The sequence below is a fragment of the Phaseolus vulgaris genome, chromosome 5, assembly GCF_000499845.2.
Source record: "Phaseolus vulgaris cultivar G19833 chromosome 5, P. vulgaris v2.0, whole genome shotgun sequence".
Classification (NCBI taxonomy): Eukaryota; Viridiplantae; Streptophyta; class Magnoliopsida; order Fabales; family Fabaceae; genus Phaseolus; species Phaseolus vulgaris.
In genome coordinates, this window is record NC_023755.2 from 30,762,757 (window position 1) to 30,782,745 (window position 19,989).

General features: G+C 41.4%; 1 protein-coding gene across 1 annotated transcript; it reads right to left on the reverse strand.

The window, feature by feature from the left end:
* Nucleotides 1–755: 755 nt before the first annotated feature.
* On the reverse strand, nt 756–1,133 carry LOC137834299 (uncharacterized). Its single transcript, XM_068642359.1, has one exon. The coding sequence runs from the start codon at nt 1,131–1,133 to the stop codon at nt 756–758; it is 378 nt and encodes a 125-aa protein (XP_068498460.1).
* Nucleotides 1,134–19,989: the final 18,856 nt, after the last annotated feature.

The window sequence follows — 19,989 nt, forward strand, 5'->3', positions numbered from 1 at the left end:
TGCCCACGCCCAGGGAGAGGCGTGCTGTAAGCATCGCCGTATCGTCCCTGGTGTGTCTAAACACCAAGATGACCGGAGGTTTTGGCGATTACGCCCAAGGAGAAAGTTTCCCGAAGGATGGCACTTCTCCTCAGCTGCGTGTATCTGCACCAAGTGACCTGGTTCTCCACTGCTCCCAAACTTCTTACTGCCTGATGTCCACACTCGAAGGAAACGCCCCCCGCCACTTCCTTGCGAGGTGTCTAAACACCAGACACCGGGGCTAGCTATTCATACCTGAGGAGGGGCCGTCCAGAAGGAATACCTTAACTCCTGCTCAGGGACTAGACACCCAGATTTTAACTTATACTCAATGTACCTTGCCAATGGGTTGATCTCTGCACACGAGTATGTGCTCCCTTCACTTGCTCTGACTTTGACGCTAGCTCCCTTATCTAGCAATGTCTCAACTTGGCGAAGCCTACGCCTGGCGACGCCTACTCTTGGCAACGCCTCATCTTGGCGACGCCTCTCCTTGGCGACTCCTTGTCTGGGTGACGCCTTATTTTGGCGACGCCTCTTCTTGGCCACTCTTTGAATCTTTGTCTTTTATTTCTTAATCTTTGCTCTTACATCGTGTGGGAGGGAAAAACTGAAACAAAGCTTTACTTGAACTTTTTTTTTTTTTTTACCTGGGTGACCTCATTAAAACCCCCGAAAGGGAAAAAAAGTGTCCCCTTTACAATTGTGTGTTTCATAACTTTCAAACATAACTTTCAACTGAAATAAAATTTTAAATTAGCCGCATTCCAACTGCATGGAATGGGTCCTCCTTCTAAAGTCTCTAGATTGTACGAACCATTTCCCTTGGCTTCGGTTACTCTGAAGGGTCCGGTCCATTTGGGAGACAACTTGTTCTCCAACTCGTAAGGATGAGTCTTCCTCATGACCAGGTCGCCAACTTGGAACTGCCGCAGCTTCACCTTAGAGTTGTACTGATGCTCTACTCTTCTCTTCACGGCTTCAGCCTTTATCCTTGCTTCCTCTCTGGCCTCGTCTAACAGGTCTAGATTCATCTTCCTCTCTTCGTTGGATTCTTCGACCACAAAGCTTAGGAAACGTGGGGAGCTCTCATGGATCTCTACTGGGATCATGGCATCTGACCCGTATATGATCCTGCCGGCAACTCGAACGTGGAGGAATCGCTTCGTAGCACTCTCTGCCCTGTCTACGCGACTGCGTCTTCTGCAGAATCACCCTCAGGACCTTCTCTTGCTTCTCCAAACGTGACCTGCAAAACACACAGACGGCACCTCTAGCGGCCGTTTGCACTCCGACGATCAAGTTAGTCCACAGAACCACCAAAGACTAGAAAACTAGTAATGTGTGTGTGAAAAACTCTTGCACTCTGTTTTTCGTCTCCCTCACTCTCCCCCTGATTCTCTCTTTTATCTCTCTTTCCCTGCTTCTGGGCATAACAGAATTCTGTTATGCTTTTCTGGCATGTGTCAGAACCCTGTTATGCTTTTCAGAGAAAGCGTACCTTCAGAATCAGCAGTGGGGAGCGTGAGAGTCTGTGCATGTCTGCGCGTCTCTGCGCTTGGCTGCACCTGTCTGTACCTTCAGTGGTACGGAGTGCTCTTTTGTCTGGACCGCACCCCTCTCAGATGATGACACGTGGAGGCCTGCAACTCACATCTAACCACACACGTGTCACTTACTGGAAGGGCTCTAGCCCCTCTCTTTGTGTGCCTAAGTTACGCCCTTGCGGAGTAACTCAGGATGTTTCTCTTATCTGGGTAAATCGCATACTCTTAGGAGAACGTCGGGTGTGGCTGGTCTAGGCACACTCACCAAACGTTGCTCTCTGCGTAGGCGACTTACCCTTCACGATGCCACGCACGTAATGGGTTGAGGGAATCACCAATCACTGACTGGCTTACTAGTTCCCCCAGGCCACTCTCGTGCATGATTCCCTGAGGTGTGCTCATGCGAGATCCATGCGTAACGCTCTTGCTGGGAACCTCAGTCCCAGTTTAACTACGTGTAACACGAGACCCCGATGACAATACACCCGATGACTGATCAGTGTTTATTCGCTTCTCGCGCTCTGCCTCCAGGCGCGAGTCTGGGAACTGGTCTGCTGGTGGCCACTTGGCTACTGACCACCGATCACCATTCTGGGTGATCTATCCCCCGACCTCTCTGCCGCCTGATTTGTCGGTGGTAACTTGGTTACTGACCACCAATCACCTCTCTTGGCGATCGTCCCCCCGACCTCTCTGCCACCTGGTCCACGTGTCACCCTGCGAGTGGTCCACGTGGTTCTCTGATGCTGACGTCATCGACTACCGATGACCGATCGGATCAGTATACTAGGCTAAAAGGCGTCTCCATGGTGCAGGATTGAGGCGTGGTGTGGTAAGCCCACACTATTCTTGGTACTTCTTCTGCCCACGCCCCTTTAGCCTTCTCAAGCCTTCGCTTCAATCCCCTCAGCAAAACTCTATTCGCTGACTCGACCTGCCCATTCTTCCGGGGGTGTCCGACTGATGCGAACACCTGCTTGATTCCCACTTCTGCACACAGCTTCCACAACTGTTGGCTCACAAACTGAGTGCCATTATCTGAGATGAGACGCCTCGGCACCCCGAAATGACACACAATGTTCTTCCAAACAAAGTGTTGTACCTTGTGCGCAGTGATCTGTGGCACTGGTTCTGCCTCTATCCACTTCGTGAAGTACTCGATGGCGACTATCAAATACTTCATGTTCCTTGTCGCCAGAGGGAAAGGCCCCAGAATATCAATTCCCCATGTGTGGAAGAGCCATGGCCTGCAGATCGATCTCAGCTCCTCTGGAGGTGCCTTATGCCAGTCTGCATGCATCTGGCATTGCTTGCATCGCTGGGCGTATCTTACACAATCTTCCCTCACTGATGGCCAATAAAACTATTAGAAAAGATGGCTTTAAACTAGAGGGGGGTGAATTGTTTAAAGGGGTTTTCACAAACTTTTCAAAGCTAGAATGAATTTATTTCAGAAACCAATTGATTCAGCAATTCAGTTAGCCAAAACAGCAAGCAAAAATTGTAATACTAGAAAAAAACAATAGGTTGTTTCTTCGAAACAATCGGTTGTTTATACCAGCAAACAACAAACAAACTGAAATTAAAGAGTTAGGGATAGAGAGATTGTACACAGTTGCTTATACTGGTTCACTCCAAACCAGAGCTACATCCAGTCTTCTCAGGAACCCTGAGGATATCCACTAAGCAACCACACCTTGATCACTTACACAACAACCAAGAGAATGACCTTGAAAACCTCAAGAAACACACTCTCCATGGCCCACACTAAAATTGCTGATCTTGAACACCTCAAGAACACACAACCAATCTCAGCAAAACATACAAACGAATTGTTCAACAGTTTACAAAGATTACACTTCTTACAGATGAATATCTGAAATCAATACAAGTATAACCTTATTCCAGCACCTTGATCAATCTCTCAACTCTTAAGCAATCTCAGAACTCTTTGAAAAACTCTTTGTTCAAAACTTTGTCTCAAGATTCTTAATCCTTAAAAACAGTTTTTCAGAATATATTCAAGGATATAGTTTGTTATCAAATCTTAACAAACTCTTAATTGCATTTAAAATAGATTGGTCAAAGCATTTAATGACTGGAGCGTATTCAGTTAAAGCATTTAAAGCTCAGTCAAAGAAAACAATTTTTCTGTTATGGTTTCAAAACAAACAATCGATTGTTTCCTTGAATCAATCGGTTGTTTTGTTACTTAACAGATTTCACCATTCAAAAACAGTTTTCAAACTTTCTCAAAACACCTAAGTATAAACAATCGGTTGTTTCGACAAAACAATCGGTTGTTTCAACTTAGTTTTAAAAACATTTTACTTTGATAAAGATTGAGATGCTAATTGCTTGAGATTTAATCTAAGGGTGGATTACAATATTAAACTACCCCAGAACAAAGCTTAAACCAGCACAACACCACCAAGCAAAGCAGAGGCTTCAACATCCTTCAAAGGATTTGGATTCTTCAAAACATTGAACACCACTTGATTCAACAATCTCCCCCTATTTGATGAAGACAAATCCCTGGTGCTTGTGTTGTACTGATTAAATCTAAAGCAGTTCCTGCAATAGAACTTTGAGCAATACATTGAACTTCTGATATTCTGTTAGCATACAGATAAACATTTAAAGCTTAAAATAGTTAATATCAGAAACAAAATACATGTTACCCAAACTGTTTTTAACAATATGAAAAACAGAGATATTTAAACAAACTGGAAACACAAACACAGCATATATCTCCCCCTATTTGTCTTCACAAATAGACAAAGATAAGAGGTAAAACAAGATATTGTTTCCATTACATCAGAATAAACCAGCAACAGCAGAAGGAAAGAAATTTTAAAACCAGAAAAGATCAGCCCAAAAACAATCGATTGTTTTGTTGACTAATCGGTTGTTTTTCCTTCATTCTTCTTCATCAGCAAACTGAAGATCAAAGATTTGATTCTGGACAGCTTCAATCTGTTCGTCCAGAGTCATAAACCTTGTATCCATGTTGTCAAACCTTGTGTCAATCCTTTGAAAATTACTAACACACAGATCATGAAGGCTTCTTTGATTTTCAGCAAAGCTATCTAGCCTATCCATCATTTGTCTTTCAAAAGATGACATGGTTGACATTCTTTCTCTTTGATATTCATCAGCAGCACTAGGCCCTGCATCTTGAAAATCTCCAGCTGGATCTTCATGTTGAACATCCATATCAGCAGGTTCATCTTGTTCAAGATGAGCAGCACCATGATCACCATCCTTACTTATCCACTTTCCACCTACTTTTGTAAAGCCCATCTTGTTGAGTGATCCACTGTTTAACTCTTGAGTTGACTTGACCAGCTCAGAAGTTTCATCTTCAAGATTAACTTCAAAATAGAGTAGAAACTTAGATATTAAAACAGCATAGGGATAATGGTAATCGCCTAACCTCATGGCTTTTTGCATATGTTCTTTGATTATGTGAATCCAATTGATCTTCACTTTCTTGGTGATGCAGAAGATGTAAACCAGATCTTCTTCAGTCAACACAAAGTGATTACTCCCCCTTGGAGTTAGAATCCAAGTTACAATGAGAGCAAGCAACCTCTCATCAAGCTTCAAACCTCCAACTGAGCATGTGCTAACTTGAGATTGATTGTTCTTCAAGCAACTTTTGTAGAACTGGATTTTGTTAAAATCTTCCACCACACCAAGGTTTCCCTTGTTGATTCTTAGACCAGAGAACTTAAACCCAGCAACAGCAGCCCAAACCTCATGAGTTATCTCCATTTCCACACCTTTCACACGAGAAACTAGATTGTTTCCCTCAAACTTCAAGTTGGTGTAGAATACCCTCACCAAATCTGGATAGATGTTCCCTTTTAGCTCCAGAAATTTTCTGAGTGATTGGTCCTTGAGAAGCCTCCTCACTTTGTCAAGCTTTTGACTTTTCAGCCAATCAAATCACACAACCTTGGGGTTGTTTATCTTCTTGACACTTGTTTCATACCTATACTTCTCAATGAGATTGGTGTCACCAGAAAACCAGCTTCCAAGCCTTCCTCCAGACCTTACAGCTCTGGTTTTGACTCTTTTAGAGGTGGGAGGGGTTGATTCCATGACAGCAGAGACGAAAACTCACTTCACAGAATTTTTTGCAAGAGATGGTGCAAGAGATATTGCAAGAGATGTTGCAATTGGTTGTTCTTGTTGGAAGAAATCTGCACCTGATTTTATAGCAGTAAGAGAATCAATTTGAATTTAATTTCATTCAATGGGTACCTGATTTTCAGAGAGATGACTTGACTCTGTTCTGCACAGAAAATGTCAGAAAAAGCTGAAAATCACATGGTCTTCACATGTGATCTTTGACTAGTCATTAAGGCTCTTGAATTTCCAAGATTTTGGAACATATTCCTTTATGACTTGTTGTAACTTCTTTCTGATCATGATCAGTTTTCAACACAGATCCTTTGACCAAGATTCTCCCTTTGAAATTGATCTGCAACGGATAGAATTTCAAAAAGAAATTAAATCAATTTCTTCACAGTGCTATCAGACTCAAAACAATCGGTTGTTTCGAAGAAACAATCATTTGTTTTTCTGCAGCAGTTAAAAACTTGATTTTGAAATTTTTAACCATAAACAGAAACAGATTAAAGCACATGACATTGATTAAAAGAAAATTAATCATAAGAAAGAACTTTGAAACAGAAATTGAGAACCAATAAAGGAAGGTCTTATCCTTGTGTTGTTTCTTCAATGAGCCAATTGCTTGTTGATCAAGAAAACTTCTTTTCACTGTTTTGACCTTTTTCATAGCATTGATACAACTTCAATGACTGCCTTTTTCTTCAACAGCTTGATTAGATGGCTCAGTTCTTCTTTTTCTCTTCATTTTTCCTGCATAAACAAATTCAAGTTGCAAGATTTGGTCCCCTTACAAATTTGGATCCTTTTGGCTTTTCTTTGCTGTTAGAAACATCACATCCCTTAGGAATCCATTTCATAAGACCTTTAGGAACACAATATTTTCAAATTTTACAGAATCTAACAGAGTGGCCTTTCTTCATGCAGTAAAAGCATGTAACAACCGGTTGTTTCGTCTTAACAATCGGTTGTTTTTCTGATTTTCTTAAAAAACTTTTTGAAAACCTATCTTGCTTGTTCTGTGGATTGAAGCCTAAACCAGCCTTTCCAAAAACACAGCTTTGAGATGCCTAGACATTCTCAAAGTTTGATTTCCCTTTTGAAAGCTTGTCCACAGTTTCAACAAGATAGTGAACCTTTTTCTCAAGATTTTCAAAATTTGTGCAAATGAGAGTATCACACTTGCAAGAGGCATTTTTAAAATGATTTTCCAGTTTTTCAAAATCACTTTTTGCTTTTCTCAGATCCTCTTCAAGTGATTTAACTTTCTTTTCAAGCCCACTGTTAAGATCTTTCAATTGGTTGTTAGAAAGAACCAATCTATTAGCTTCATCATGTGTTTCTTGAAAAGCTTCAAGTAATTCACTATAGTTTTGTTCATTTAAGGAAGCACATGAACTTACGTCACTTGAACTACAAGAATCATCATCATCCTCAGCTACTAAGCATATGTTGGATTTTTCATCTTCACTTGATGAAGAACTTGATGATGACACCTCATTTTCATCCCAAGCTATGTAGGCTCTTTTTGTCTTGCCTTTCTTCTCCTTGTAGCTTGTCTTTTTCTCTGTGCTCTTTTTGGGACAATCTGCCTTTATGTGACCTTGCTCACCACAACCAAAACAAGTATAGTTATTTGAATTAAATTCATTGGGTTTCTTGTTTCCATACCTATCCTTGTTGTTGTCTTTGTTGCGGTTTCTCTTTAGAAATTTGCTGAATTTTCTTGACAGCAAACTAAGATTTTCCTCATCACTATTATCACTTGAATCTTGCTTTCCCTTATGTTTGGATGCTTTCAAGGCTATGCTCCTTGTGTGCTTATCTTCACTTTCTTGAACATTGAGTCTATTCATCTCTAGCTCATGTTCCCTAAGCTTTCCAAACAAAGAAGCAACACTTAATGATGTTAGATCTTTAGATTCGGAAATGGCAGTTACCTTTGGTTGCCATGCTCTATCAAGACATTTCAAGATCTTGATATTCAGCTCTTCTTTGTCAAACGTCTTGTCTAGGCTCATAAGGTGGTTGATGATGTGTGTAAACCTTTTCTGCACTTCAGCTATGGTTTCACCTTTAAGCATTCTAAACATCTCATACTCTTGGATGAGAGCATGCTTTCTAGCTCTTATCACCTCATTTGTTCCTTCATGAGTGACTTCCAAAGTATCCCACATTTCTTTTGATGATTTGCATTGTGAGACCCTGAAAAACTCAAAACTCATCAGAATTTAAAGCAGAGGTTATAATATTTTTGGCAATGCAATCAAATTTGGCCTTTTTACTTTCTGCATCAGTCCATTGAGACCATGGCTTCTCAATGACAGAACCATCTTTTTCAAACTCTGGGATAAAAGGGCCATTTTCAATTGCATCCCAAATTCCTTTGTCAAAAGATTCCATAAATATTTTCATTCTAACTTTCCAAAACTGGTAATTCAAACCACAAAACAAGGGTGGTCTGTTTATTGAGGCACCTTCCCCAAACGATAGTCTATCAGCCATTTTAAAAGATTTTAGGATCAACTTGAATGACTTACAAGAACCAAGCTCTTGATGCCAATTGTTAGAAAAGATGGCTTTAAACTAGAGGGGGGGGGGGTGAATTGTTTAAAGGGGTTTTCGCAAACTTTTCAAAGCTAGAATGAATTTATTTCAGAAATCAATTGATTCAGCAATTCAGTTAGCCAAAACAGCAAGCAAAAATTATAATACTAGAAAAAAACAATAGGTTGTTTCTTCGAAACAATCGGTTGTTTATACCAGCAAACAACAAACAAACTGAAATTAAAGAGTTAGGGATAGAGAGATTGTACACAGTTGTTTATACTGGTTCACTCCAAACCAGAGCTACATCCAGTCTTCTCAGAAACCCTGAGGAAATCCACTAAGCAACCACACCTTGATCACTTACACAACAACCAAGAGAATGACCTTGAAAACCTCAAGAAACACACTCTCCTTGGCCCACACTAAGATTGCTGATCTTGAACACCTCAAGAACACACAGCCAATCTAAGCAAAACATACAAACGAATTGTTCAGCAGTTTACAAAGATTACACTTGTTACAGATGAATATCTGAAATCAATACAAGTAGAATCCTATTCCAGCACCTTGATCAATCTCTCAACTCTTAAGCAATCTCAGAACTCTTTGAAAAACTCTTTGTTCAAAACTTTGTCTCAAGATTCTTAATCCTTAAAAACAGTTTTTCAGAATATATTCAAGGATATAGTTTGTTATCAAATCTTAACAAACTCTTAATTGCATTTAAAATAAATTGGTCAAAGCATTTAATGACTGGAGCGTATTCAGTTAAAGCATTTAAAGCTCAGTCAAAGAAAACAGTTTTTCTGTTATGGTTTCAAAACAAACAATCGATTGTTTCCTCGAATCAATCGGTTGTTTTGTTACTTAATAGATTTCACCATTCAAAAACAGTTTTCAAACTTTCTCAAAACACCTAAGTATAAACAATCGGTTGTTTCGACAAAACAATCGGTTGTTTCAACTTAGTTTGAAAAACATTTTACTTTGATAAAGATTGAGATGCTAATTGCTTGAGATTTAATCTAAGGGTGGATTACAATATTAAACTACCCCAGAACAAAGCTTAAACCAGCACAGTAACACCAAGCAAAGCAGAGGCTTCAACATCCTTCAAAGGATTTTGGATTCTTCAAAACATTGAACACCACTTGGTTCAACAAAACCCTGTGCGAATCACCTTGGAAGCTAATGATCTTCCCCCCACGTGGCTTCCACAAATCCCCTCATGAAGCTAGTGAGAGCTCTTCCATGAAATCTGCATAGACTTGCCCTTTGATGGACCCCCTGGGTTCATACTAGATGTCAAATTCTGACAGCTCCACTGCCCAGCGAACCATCCTCCCAGCTACATCTGGCTTCTGAAGTACTTTCTGGATGGGGAGATTCGTCATCACCACCACTGTGAAACTGTGGAAGTAATGGCGAAGCCTCCTGGCTGAGAACACTACTGCTAGTGCCACCTTCTCCAGAGATTGGTATCTCGTCTCTGGACCTTGCAAGGCCTTGCTTACGAAGTAGATGAGCCTCTACACTTGGTCTTGCTCCTGGACCAGCACAGAGCTGATGGCCCACTCTGTTACTACAAAGTATAATCGGAGGGGGACGCCTGCCCGTGGCTTGCAAAGCACAAGTGGCGTCGCTAGGTACTCCTTCAACTTGAGGAATGTTGCTTCACACTCATCTGTCCATGCAAAAAAGTTATTCCTCTTTAGGCACTGGAAGTAGGGGTGGCCCTTCTCCCCTCCAGCAGACACAAACCTTGACAGGGCTGCCATCCTCCCAGTCAATTGCTGAACTTCTTTAACTGAGGTTGGGCTCCTCATGGCGATGATAGCTGCACACTTGTCAGGGTTCGCCTCTATCCCCCTCTCAGTGAGCATAAATCCCAAGAACTTTCTGCCTCCACGCTAAAAACGCACTTTTCTAGGTTTAATTTGAGGCGGTACTTTGATATGGTAGCAAACAGCTCTTCCAGGTCCGCTGTGTGCTGCCCTCTCTCGTGCGAAGTCACCACCATGTCATCTACGTAGGCCTGCACGTTCCTTCCCAGCATAGGTGCAAGAACCTTGTCCATTAGCCTTTGGTAGGTAGCGCTTGCATTCTTCAACCCAAATGGCATCACCTTATAACAGTAACTGCACGTCTCCGTCATGAACGCCGTTTTACTCTCATCCCTTGGATGCATCTTGATCTGATTGTAACCTGAGAATGCATCCAAGAAACTCAGCATCTTGCAACCCGAGGCGCTGTCCACCAACGCGTCGATGTTGGGCAGCGGGTACAAATCTTTGGGGCACGCCTTGTTCAAATCTGTGAAGTCGACGCACATCCTCCACTTCCCATTCGCCTTCTTCACTAGAACTACGTTGGCCAGCCACTCAGGGTATTGTATCTCCTTGATGTGTCCGGCACTCAGCAACTTCTGCGTCTCTTCCTTCACGACGAGGCATCGTTCTTCGTTGAACTTCCTCCTTCTCTGTCGCACAGGGCGAACCTTAGCATCCATGGTAAGATGGTGGCACAAAATATCTGGGTCGATGCCTGGCATGTCCGAAGCAGTCCACGCGAATGCATCTAAGTGGTGTGAGATCACTGCTGCCACTTCATCTTGTTCTTCCTGTTCAACAAGCGTCCCAATTTGAACACCTTACCCCCTATCTGCCTTTCCACCACATTGTCTACTGCTTGGGGTCGCCTATCCCACACGCTCTCTGCACGAGACTCATTTATGTGATCCTCTTCTATTGGCGTCGCCCTATCGGATGCATCGGGCGTCGCCTCCCCTGACTCTTCTTCCATGGGCGAGGCCTCTTCGTACACTTCTTCCATTGGCGAGGCGTCACCGTATCTTCCTTTTGTGTGCGCATCTTCTATAGGCGTCGCCCCTGCAGGCGTGGACTCCACGGGCGTCGCCTCTTCCAATGGTTCTAACTCCATTCGTGAATCTAAAACGGGTGGTCGTTCAATCACCATGACCATGCCTCTCTTTGTCTTCAGGCTATTTTCATAGCATTTTTGGGCCTATTCCTGATTTGACTTGATTACGATCACTTTGCCACTAAGATCTGGTAGTTTCATCTTCATGTGGCGCGTGGAGGACACTGCCCTTAGCCTATTCAGCGCTGGTCTGCCCAACAAGATGTTGTAGGCTGAATTGGCGTTTACTATTAAGTACCGAATACTCTCTGTACGTGAAGTCGCTCCATTGGTAAACGTTGTCCTTAGCTCTAGATAGCCACGTACCTCGACTGGGTTGTCCGCGAACCCATACAGGCATCCGGTGTAGGGCCTCAACAAGTCGGGGGACAACTGTAGCTTGTTGAAGGTCGACCAAAACATGACATCTGCGGAATTGACCTGGTCGATGAGAACCCTGTGCACCTTTCTTCCGGTGGTGACGATCGAAATGACCACTGGGTCATTGTCATGTGGGACGGCGTCACGTAGGTCAGCTCTTGGGAGCACGAGGTCTGACTCCCACAAGTCTTCCGAAAATTCCTCAGCAACTGAATTCACTGACCTCACATACCTCTTACGCTGAGAGGCAGTGGGCCCTCCTCCAGAGAAGCCACCAGAAATGGTGTGCACCTCTCCATGGATTGCCATTTCATGCGCCTCACCCTCCTCTTGTACCGCCAAGGTCGTGGTCGCAGCAGACCCAGCAAGATAATCCTTTAGGAATCCACTCTTCACAAGCTCATCGAACTGATAGCCCAGCGCTAAGTAGTTGTTGACATGGTGCCCAAACGCCTCGTGAAACTCGCACCATGACTCTTTGTGGGGTCCCAGCACCTTGTCAGACTTCACCGGTGGCCTCAACCTGTCAGCTATGTTGGGCACAACGATGAGGTCTTTTAGCTCCACCACAAAATTGTGCCTCAGGGGTCTATTTCCTTCCCTCGCTGGCCTGTTTCCCTCTGCTCAACCCCTGGGTTGGGGGCGTCTTGCCTCGTAGGAGCGTCTCCTCTCCTGGCTCTTCCTCCCTGTTGCGGCCTTGTGGACCCTGCGGGTTGTGCGCGCGTCTGTGATCTTGGGCGTCCGGGCGCAACACTCGTGCGCTTCTCATATACTTCACCCTCATAGGCGATGTGTTCCACCGCGCGACGCCTTATTTCAGTAAAAGTCTTGGGGCGGTTGCGGATGATTGACTCGCAGAAAGACCTGGGGCACACCCCCTTTCTGAAGGCGTACATGATCATGGGCTCTTCTGTGGTGCCAACCTTCACCAGTTGCGCCCCAAAGCGGTTTATGTATTCCTTCATGGTCTCGCCTTGATATTGCTTCACGTCGAACAAGTCGTATGAAACTGGGGGTGGAGCCCTGTTGGCTAGATACTGCTCTCTGAATAGCTGCGAAAGCTGCGCGAAAGACGTGATATGACCTTCTGGGAGGCTGATGAACCAGTCCAAGGCCATCCCAGTCAAGGTGCTCATGAAGAGCTTGCACCTTACGGCGTCGGAGCAGCCAACCAGCATCATCTGCGTGTGGAACGCAGTGAGATGCGCCTCAGGGACCTTTATCCCTGTGAACGTCACCTTGGGTCCCAATGAATGTGTTGGGGATCACCGTCTTCAGGATCTGCTGCGAGAACAACGTAGAAAACTCCCTTGGTGGGATGAAAGGTTCGGCCTCATCTACGTCCCGTTGTCCTGCGGGGTTGCGCCACCCGCGGCGCAACTCCTCACTCATGCGACAGAGCTCCTCATTTCTCGCCTGAGACACCGCGAGATCCTCCTGCATGCGATCTTGTTCAGCCTTTGACGCTGCCATTGCTTCTTGTAACCCCTACATCATACCCATGAGCTGCTGCATGGTCATTTCTTCACTCTCAGCACGTGTCGTACCTTGCCTTGTGGATCTCATCATCTGTTGTTTCTGGAACTTCTTACAGCTGTCGTGCAACTCCAAGGGACGTTGGGAATTTTACTTCAATAAACACAAACAAACTGAACCCAGAGCACTTGGTACAACTGCTCAAAGTTCGCGATGAACGGTGGATCTTGGAGAAACCTTGAAGAGTGTAACCTGAAAACTGGAACTGAAGAACTGTGTGATGGGACTGATGTTTTAAATCGGCCCCACGGTGGGCGCCAAATGTTCCCGCCGGTTGACCAGGGTCGTCTTTGTGCGTGATTTGTCCTCGCGAGCTAGGGCACCTTCGTTCTGCTTCGTCTGTGAGTACCTGCCCTCGTGGCCGTTTGCACTCCGACGATCAAGTCAGCTAGCGAGAAACATCAAAGGGACACACCTCCGTATCGGAACACCGTGAATGGATGCTCTGAAGGTGGTCAAATAACTGAGTAACTAGTGCTTTCTACCCTAATTGCCTGTGCGTACAGTGGGTGCGCCAACAAGACAACTAGGGTTTGTGTGTGTGAAACTGCGAGAGTTAGGTCAAAACTCGGATCCTTGTCTCAAATGCCTCTAGCCCCTTTTAAACGTCTCAAGCATTTAAGGCGTCTTAAAGCACATTTAAAGCATTTAAAGTGTTTAAAGTGCTTTAAAGCGTTCGAAACGTAAACTAAATCAATGCGTACCTTAGCGAACTTTCAAGAAAACATTGATGTTCCAGCGATTACTGCTACGTGTTCTTCTGACTTGATCGCTATTCTCTGTGGGGAGCCTTACAACGTTGTAACCCAACTTAGGGATAATCCATCGTGTAAGTCCTCCTTTCTCGAAGTGCATCCAGCGCAAAGGGGTGACTTTCTGGGTGCCAACTCATGCGCCCCAGCCTCTAGTCACTTGCCCTGGGAGTGTATCTACCTTTCTCTCGTACCATGCACGTGGTTCTCCCCTAGGCGTGGCCCTCTCATGGGTCATATCTGTCCCAGGGTCTCCCAGCGGTGGCGGGGGTACTTCACGAGTCAGGTTACCCCCTACTGGTACTAGAGCTCTGGCCTTGAAGCCACCTTTCTCTTCTCTTTATTACTGTTATGAGGTACTGAGGCCTCTCGCGGTGTCGCCCCCTCCACAGTCTTTCCTACCCATGGGTATCGGAGGGTGACACCGTCGATGCCTTAACTTGGCGATGCCTACACCTGGCGACGCCTCATCGTAGCGACGCCTGCACCTGGCGACGCCTTAAGCGGTCAACCTGTTGACTTTCTTCCCTTGGGCCCCCTTGAGGGGTCCCACCATATGTTGACTCTGACTTTGACTTTGACTTTGGTCAACGCCCGGGGACGGGACGGTACAAATATATAACTGGTGTTTAAAGCTCTAAAGAAAAAAGAGATCAGATTACCAAAAAGATTAAAAGTTTTTCAAGATTGCAAGATTGCTTTAGGTTTTGCTTTGGTTGAGAGTGGAATAGGAACTATTGTAATCCTTTTGAATCAGGTGTGATCTTTCCTGTTCTTACTTGTATTTAATTTCTTATTTTCTAAACTTGTAAGGTACTGATGTCTATAGTCAGAGGGTGTGCTGACTTGTAGTGTTTGTGTATCAAAGAGGGTGAGTGTTCTTGAAGGGTTCAAGATCACCTCTTTGGTGTTTGTGTTTTTTAATCTGTTGTTAACTACTTAGAGGAATACCCAGAGGTTTCTAAGGACTGGATGTAGGTCTGGGTGTAAGAGTGAACGAGTATAAACATTGTGTGTGAATCTCTCTATCCCTCATTACTTTAAAATTGTTTGATCTGTGTTTTTGTAAATTACTGATAAAAACAATCGGTTGATTTGAATAAACAACGGATTGATTTTTTGGAATCAATTTTTAAAAAATTGTTTCTTGGCTGATTTGATTGCTTCTTCTATGATTCTACATTAATCTTCGTTCTTGTCCAGTATTTTCAAAAATCTTTCATCAAATAATTCACCCTCCTCTTGTTTAAAGCCTTTAATTCTAACAGGAAGTTTATGTGGTCTCTAGCGAAGACACATTTTTTCGGATTAGCATACAACTTCTCCTTCCTAAGGGTTTCTAAGACTTGCCTAACATGCTCCTTATGGTCTTCTAAGGTCATGTTATAGATAAGGATGTCATCAAAATAGACCATTACAAAGTTGCCAATGAAAGGTCTTAAAACATGATGCATAAGTCGCATGAAGGTTCTTGGAGCATTAGTTAAGCCAAAGGGCATGACTAACCACTCATACAACCCAAACTTGGTCTTAAAAGCAGGTTTCTATTCATCTCAATATCAGTGAATATATTAACATACAACTTCACATTTGTGCCCAAAATATGATATATAACAATACTACACTTGTAGAATGCATACTTTCTTACACAAAAAGGAAAATTGAAATTTTTTGCATTCCATTAAAAGGATACATGAATTAAATAACTTAGATCAAACTCAAATTATATCCATTCATCAAACAAATGTATATATTGTTCACGTGCAATCATAATAAGTCACACAAATTTGTAAATAAAAAGAATTTGTACAATTACAACAAAACTCACGTCATCATGATCAACGACAATTCACTTCCAAATCTTTCAACACAGATTCCAACACCCAAGAGCAAAGCATTTCTTGGCGAAAGCATAGGGGGTCTTTCAAAATAAGACATCATGGAATTAGTTTCCAATTACCAAACTCCAAATTAAAGGTGTAAACTCATGAAAATAACTATTGTCATGGTATATTCAGGAAAGTTGTTCCCATCCATTTTTTGTGAATCATCCCACAACTCCATATATTTGACAACTAAAATGCCACAGTCATAACTACATACAATAACTAAATTTTTAACCCTAAACAACAATTCAAAATATTAAGTAAAAAACAATTAAAATACATATAAAATCATAATAAATAACACGATTACTTTCAATACTAACCTATTCGGTTGTAGGGGAACCTTTTCTTTTATCATTGTAATTTGAGGATCAATCTTTCTAGAGAAGTCGTCAAGAATTTTTAAAAGATGCTGGAGTCGATCAACCTACAAGATGCAATATAACAAGAATGATAACCAAATCCAAACCAAATGAATTCATTAACTATTGAAGAACATGCAACTATTTACCATTGCTTTATCAATTTTCTATCAACCTTCAATTCTATGACCAATGGAGTCCAGCACATGCAATTGCCTTGTCCAACAATTCAGTGCATACACCCACTAGTGGTACATTGTTGGCAGAAAGACCTACAAAATAGTGCAAATTGAAAGTCAACATCAACATTCTAAGTAACACCAACATTTATTTACATAGAACGTCACTAATATTAACTTTAAAAATCACAATACGATATTCCCTTATATGAGAATAAACCTTTCCCACAAAAGGACGTGTAATTATAACTGGTCCAAGATATTTGTCCCCCATTCTTGTTGATTTTCTCAATTACACGAGTCTACAACAATCAACTCTATTATTACTATTACCAAAAACTTAAAACAAATAACAAGAAATTTAAATCCACACTAACCGTAAAAAAGGGATTGAATGAAAAGTGCTTTACCCCTCCAAATTTTTCAATTTCATTCAGATTTAACAATCCGGGTTACAAATAACATAACCTACAACCACATTCAACATGTGATGAGAATCAAATAAAGGAGGCTTTTATTAATGGAGGAAGAGGACATCCACCCTCACATTTGAAGTTCTTCCTTCTAGTCTTCTCAAAATTAAAAGAAGACATAAAATAAAGATGAGGCCCAAGCCCAAAGCCCAAGCCCAAGCCCAAGAAGGCCAAAGCCCAAAGAGCCCAAGTCCATCCCATGAGGGGCAAGGCCAAGCTTTGAAATACTCTTGTAGAGTTTTAGGAGGTGTGGTTATTAAATAAAGGAGTGTGAAAATGTAAAATAAAGTCACATTGTCCATGTGACTTAGGAGAGTGGTGTAGGTGTAGTTTTTAGGAGGTGTTATAGTAGAAAAAGGTCACACCTCCCATGTGACTTGTTTTTTATGGGAATTTCAAATGAGTTTATTTGAATTTTCCCACCTATTTTTCAGCACCTCTAGGCTATAAATAAAGGTGCTTAGCTTGTACAATTCAGATTTGAATTTTAGAGAAAAGAAACTATACTCAAATTTTGAGTGATCATTGGAGAGCTTTTGAGCCTTCTTCTCTAGTCTCATCTTGAAGGATCCATGGTGTCCTCAAGTGGCGGCAGCACACTCATCTAGGAGCAACCATCCTTCTAGTGGCGTGATCATCCAACCATTCTTCCATCTTCATGAGCACTCTCTTCTCCTTCCTTTCTTCTTTTGTTGTTTCCTTGTCTTAGCCTGTTTCCTTGTTGATTTTGGTTCAGCAGTTTCAGCTTATTTTTGTGTTGCTTCGGTTCTTTCATTATGCTTTGCTGTTCTTCATCTTTCTTCTTCATTTTCCAGCTTTTTGTTCGGTTCAATTTAATTTCTAGCATTCAAATTCAGTTTGCTTAGCTTTTGTGCCTTTTTGTTCGGTTCAATTTGACAATAATTGGATCTTCTATATGAGTTTGTGTTTTGGCACTAGTTTTGGTGAGTTCTTGTTCATGGAACCTTGATCCATTTCTATGATAAAGTGCCTAGCTCTTAACCAACTCAAGATGATTCCTAAGAATGTCAAGAATCATTCTAATTGTGCTAGTGGAATCACATCAACATAACTAAGTAAATAATATAAGTACATACAACAAACACAACGATATGTAAATTTTTACCATGTTGTCAACTCTTGAGTGCGAACTTAATGATTGCAAGTCTAGTCTCATCAAAATATTATTTTCTATGTCGACAATAACACTACAACAACATTTAACACAGAGTAATCAATCATGCAATAACAACAAATCAAGTAATGACTAACATAACTTATGTTGCACATTCAGTATATTTACTTACCATTTCATGTCACCCTTAAACAAACAAATTGTTTTATAAATCTTCAAAATATCAAAACCAGTTGAGCTTGGACAAGACGAGGTTGGATCAACAGAGGTTTGATTGGGTCCACTATGCACAAATCCAATTGACCACTGCTTTTCTTTATGAAGCAGTTGTTGGACCTCTTTAAGTTGTTTATCCAAATCAACAATCGTATTCTCGTTATCTCCAACTTTCTTCTCACAAACTTTATGTTGGTTAAGTAAGTTTTCTCACTCACTTGTGCTAGAATATCTGGCCTCAAACAAGAGCAGGGTGAATTGTTTATGAAATATTTTCACAAACTTTGAAGGTATAATGAAAGCCAATGCAGAATTAAGAGAAAGGAATCAAGAAATTAAACACACAAAAATGTTTAAGTTGATATTCAGAAAAACAATCGGTTGTTTTTATTAGCAGAGCTTAAAACAACTTAAAAGCATAATGTAAATGAGTTTGGGGCAAGAGAAAAGCACACAAGCAATTTATAATGGTTCACTCTTATCCCAAGAGCTACATCCAATCCCCAGACACCACTGGGTATCTACAATGCAATCAAAATCCAGATTACAACACCACACACCAAAGAAGTGCCTTGAACACCTCAAGCCACACACTTCCTTTGGCAAACAACACCATAGAAATCAGAACACCCTCTGATTCTGCACATACACAACAATTCCAAAAATACAAAAGATAGAGAAAGGATTACACCTGATCAATATCCAAAAAGAAATTGATTACATCAAACCTTTTCCACTCCTTTGTGAAAATCCAAAAGCTTGATGCAAATCTTGGAAACTCAAATCTGTTTTCTCAATCTCAAAATGTCTAAAAATGTTTCTCTGTTCTTTAGGAGCGTAAAACATGTTGAAGATGTGAAGCTTTGATGTATCAAATCCTCATGAAGTCTAAGGCTGTGTTGTGTTTTAGGTTTAGGTTTTGTTATGGGGTTTAGAATCTTTGTAAGATTAGTCTTGATTCTTAAACAAAGCTTATTTCAATCCGTTTCAAAGATTAAAGTGTTTTTTCCATGCAAGGGAAAAACAACCGATTAAAGTTTCGAGATAATCGGTTGTTTGTCACTTAGCTGGCAAAGGTGTTTTGAAACTATTTTTTGAATTAGTTGTATAACTGTCAAAACCATTCAACTGGTTAAATCGTAGTTTTAACCGATTAAATGTAAGTTTTCATAACAATTTTTTGAAATCCTATTTTTACTTATTTGGTTGTTCAAATTTGTCTTCAACGGTAGCTTCTCAAGTATTATAAAAATAGTCTTCTTTCAAACGTGAAAAGATTGATGAAAAAAAAAAGAAAAGTTTGATACTCTGATTTGAGATTGATTTGAAAGATTACCAACTGTTTCTGAAAAGGTGTTTTACCAAGTTTTAGCAAGATTGCCTTTGAGCTTTGTTGTGATTCAAGATCTGATCAATAGGGTTTCTAGTGTACTGTGATTCCAGGTGTTTTCTACCCTTGTTTAGTTTCTTGTAATTGTTCATATTACTCTCTGTAAAACTATTGTAAAATCCTGTAAAGTCAGTGTGATTCTGGCTTAAGGTGTTGGTTGTGTGCAAAGAGGGTGAGTAGGCTTTGTGGCATTCAAAGTCACCTCTTTGTGTTGTGTGTTTGTAATCTGTGATTGGTTACATTGTGAAATACTCAGTGGTTTGACTGAGGACTGGATGTAGCTCTGGGATAGAGTGAACCAGTATAAACCTTGTGTGTAATTGTCTCTATCTTTTCTCTCCATAACTGTTTGATATTTTCTGTTGTCATAAACAACCGGTTAAATCGTTATTTTAACCGATTATAATTCTGATATTTGTTTTTGTTTGGAGATTTGATTGGCTTTCTGAATTGCTTTTCAGAGTTGATTGTTAAAGTTTCATTCTAAGCAAAGTAATTGTGAAAA

Bases quoted from the DNA above. Each gene is read 5' to 3' on its own strand.
- LOC137834299 (XM_068642359.1), bottom strand. From the start codon at position 1,133: ATGATCCCAGTAGAGATCCATGAGAGCTCCCCACGTTTCCTAAGCTTT.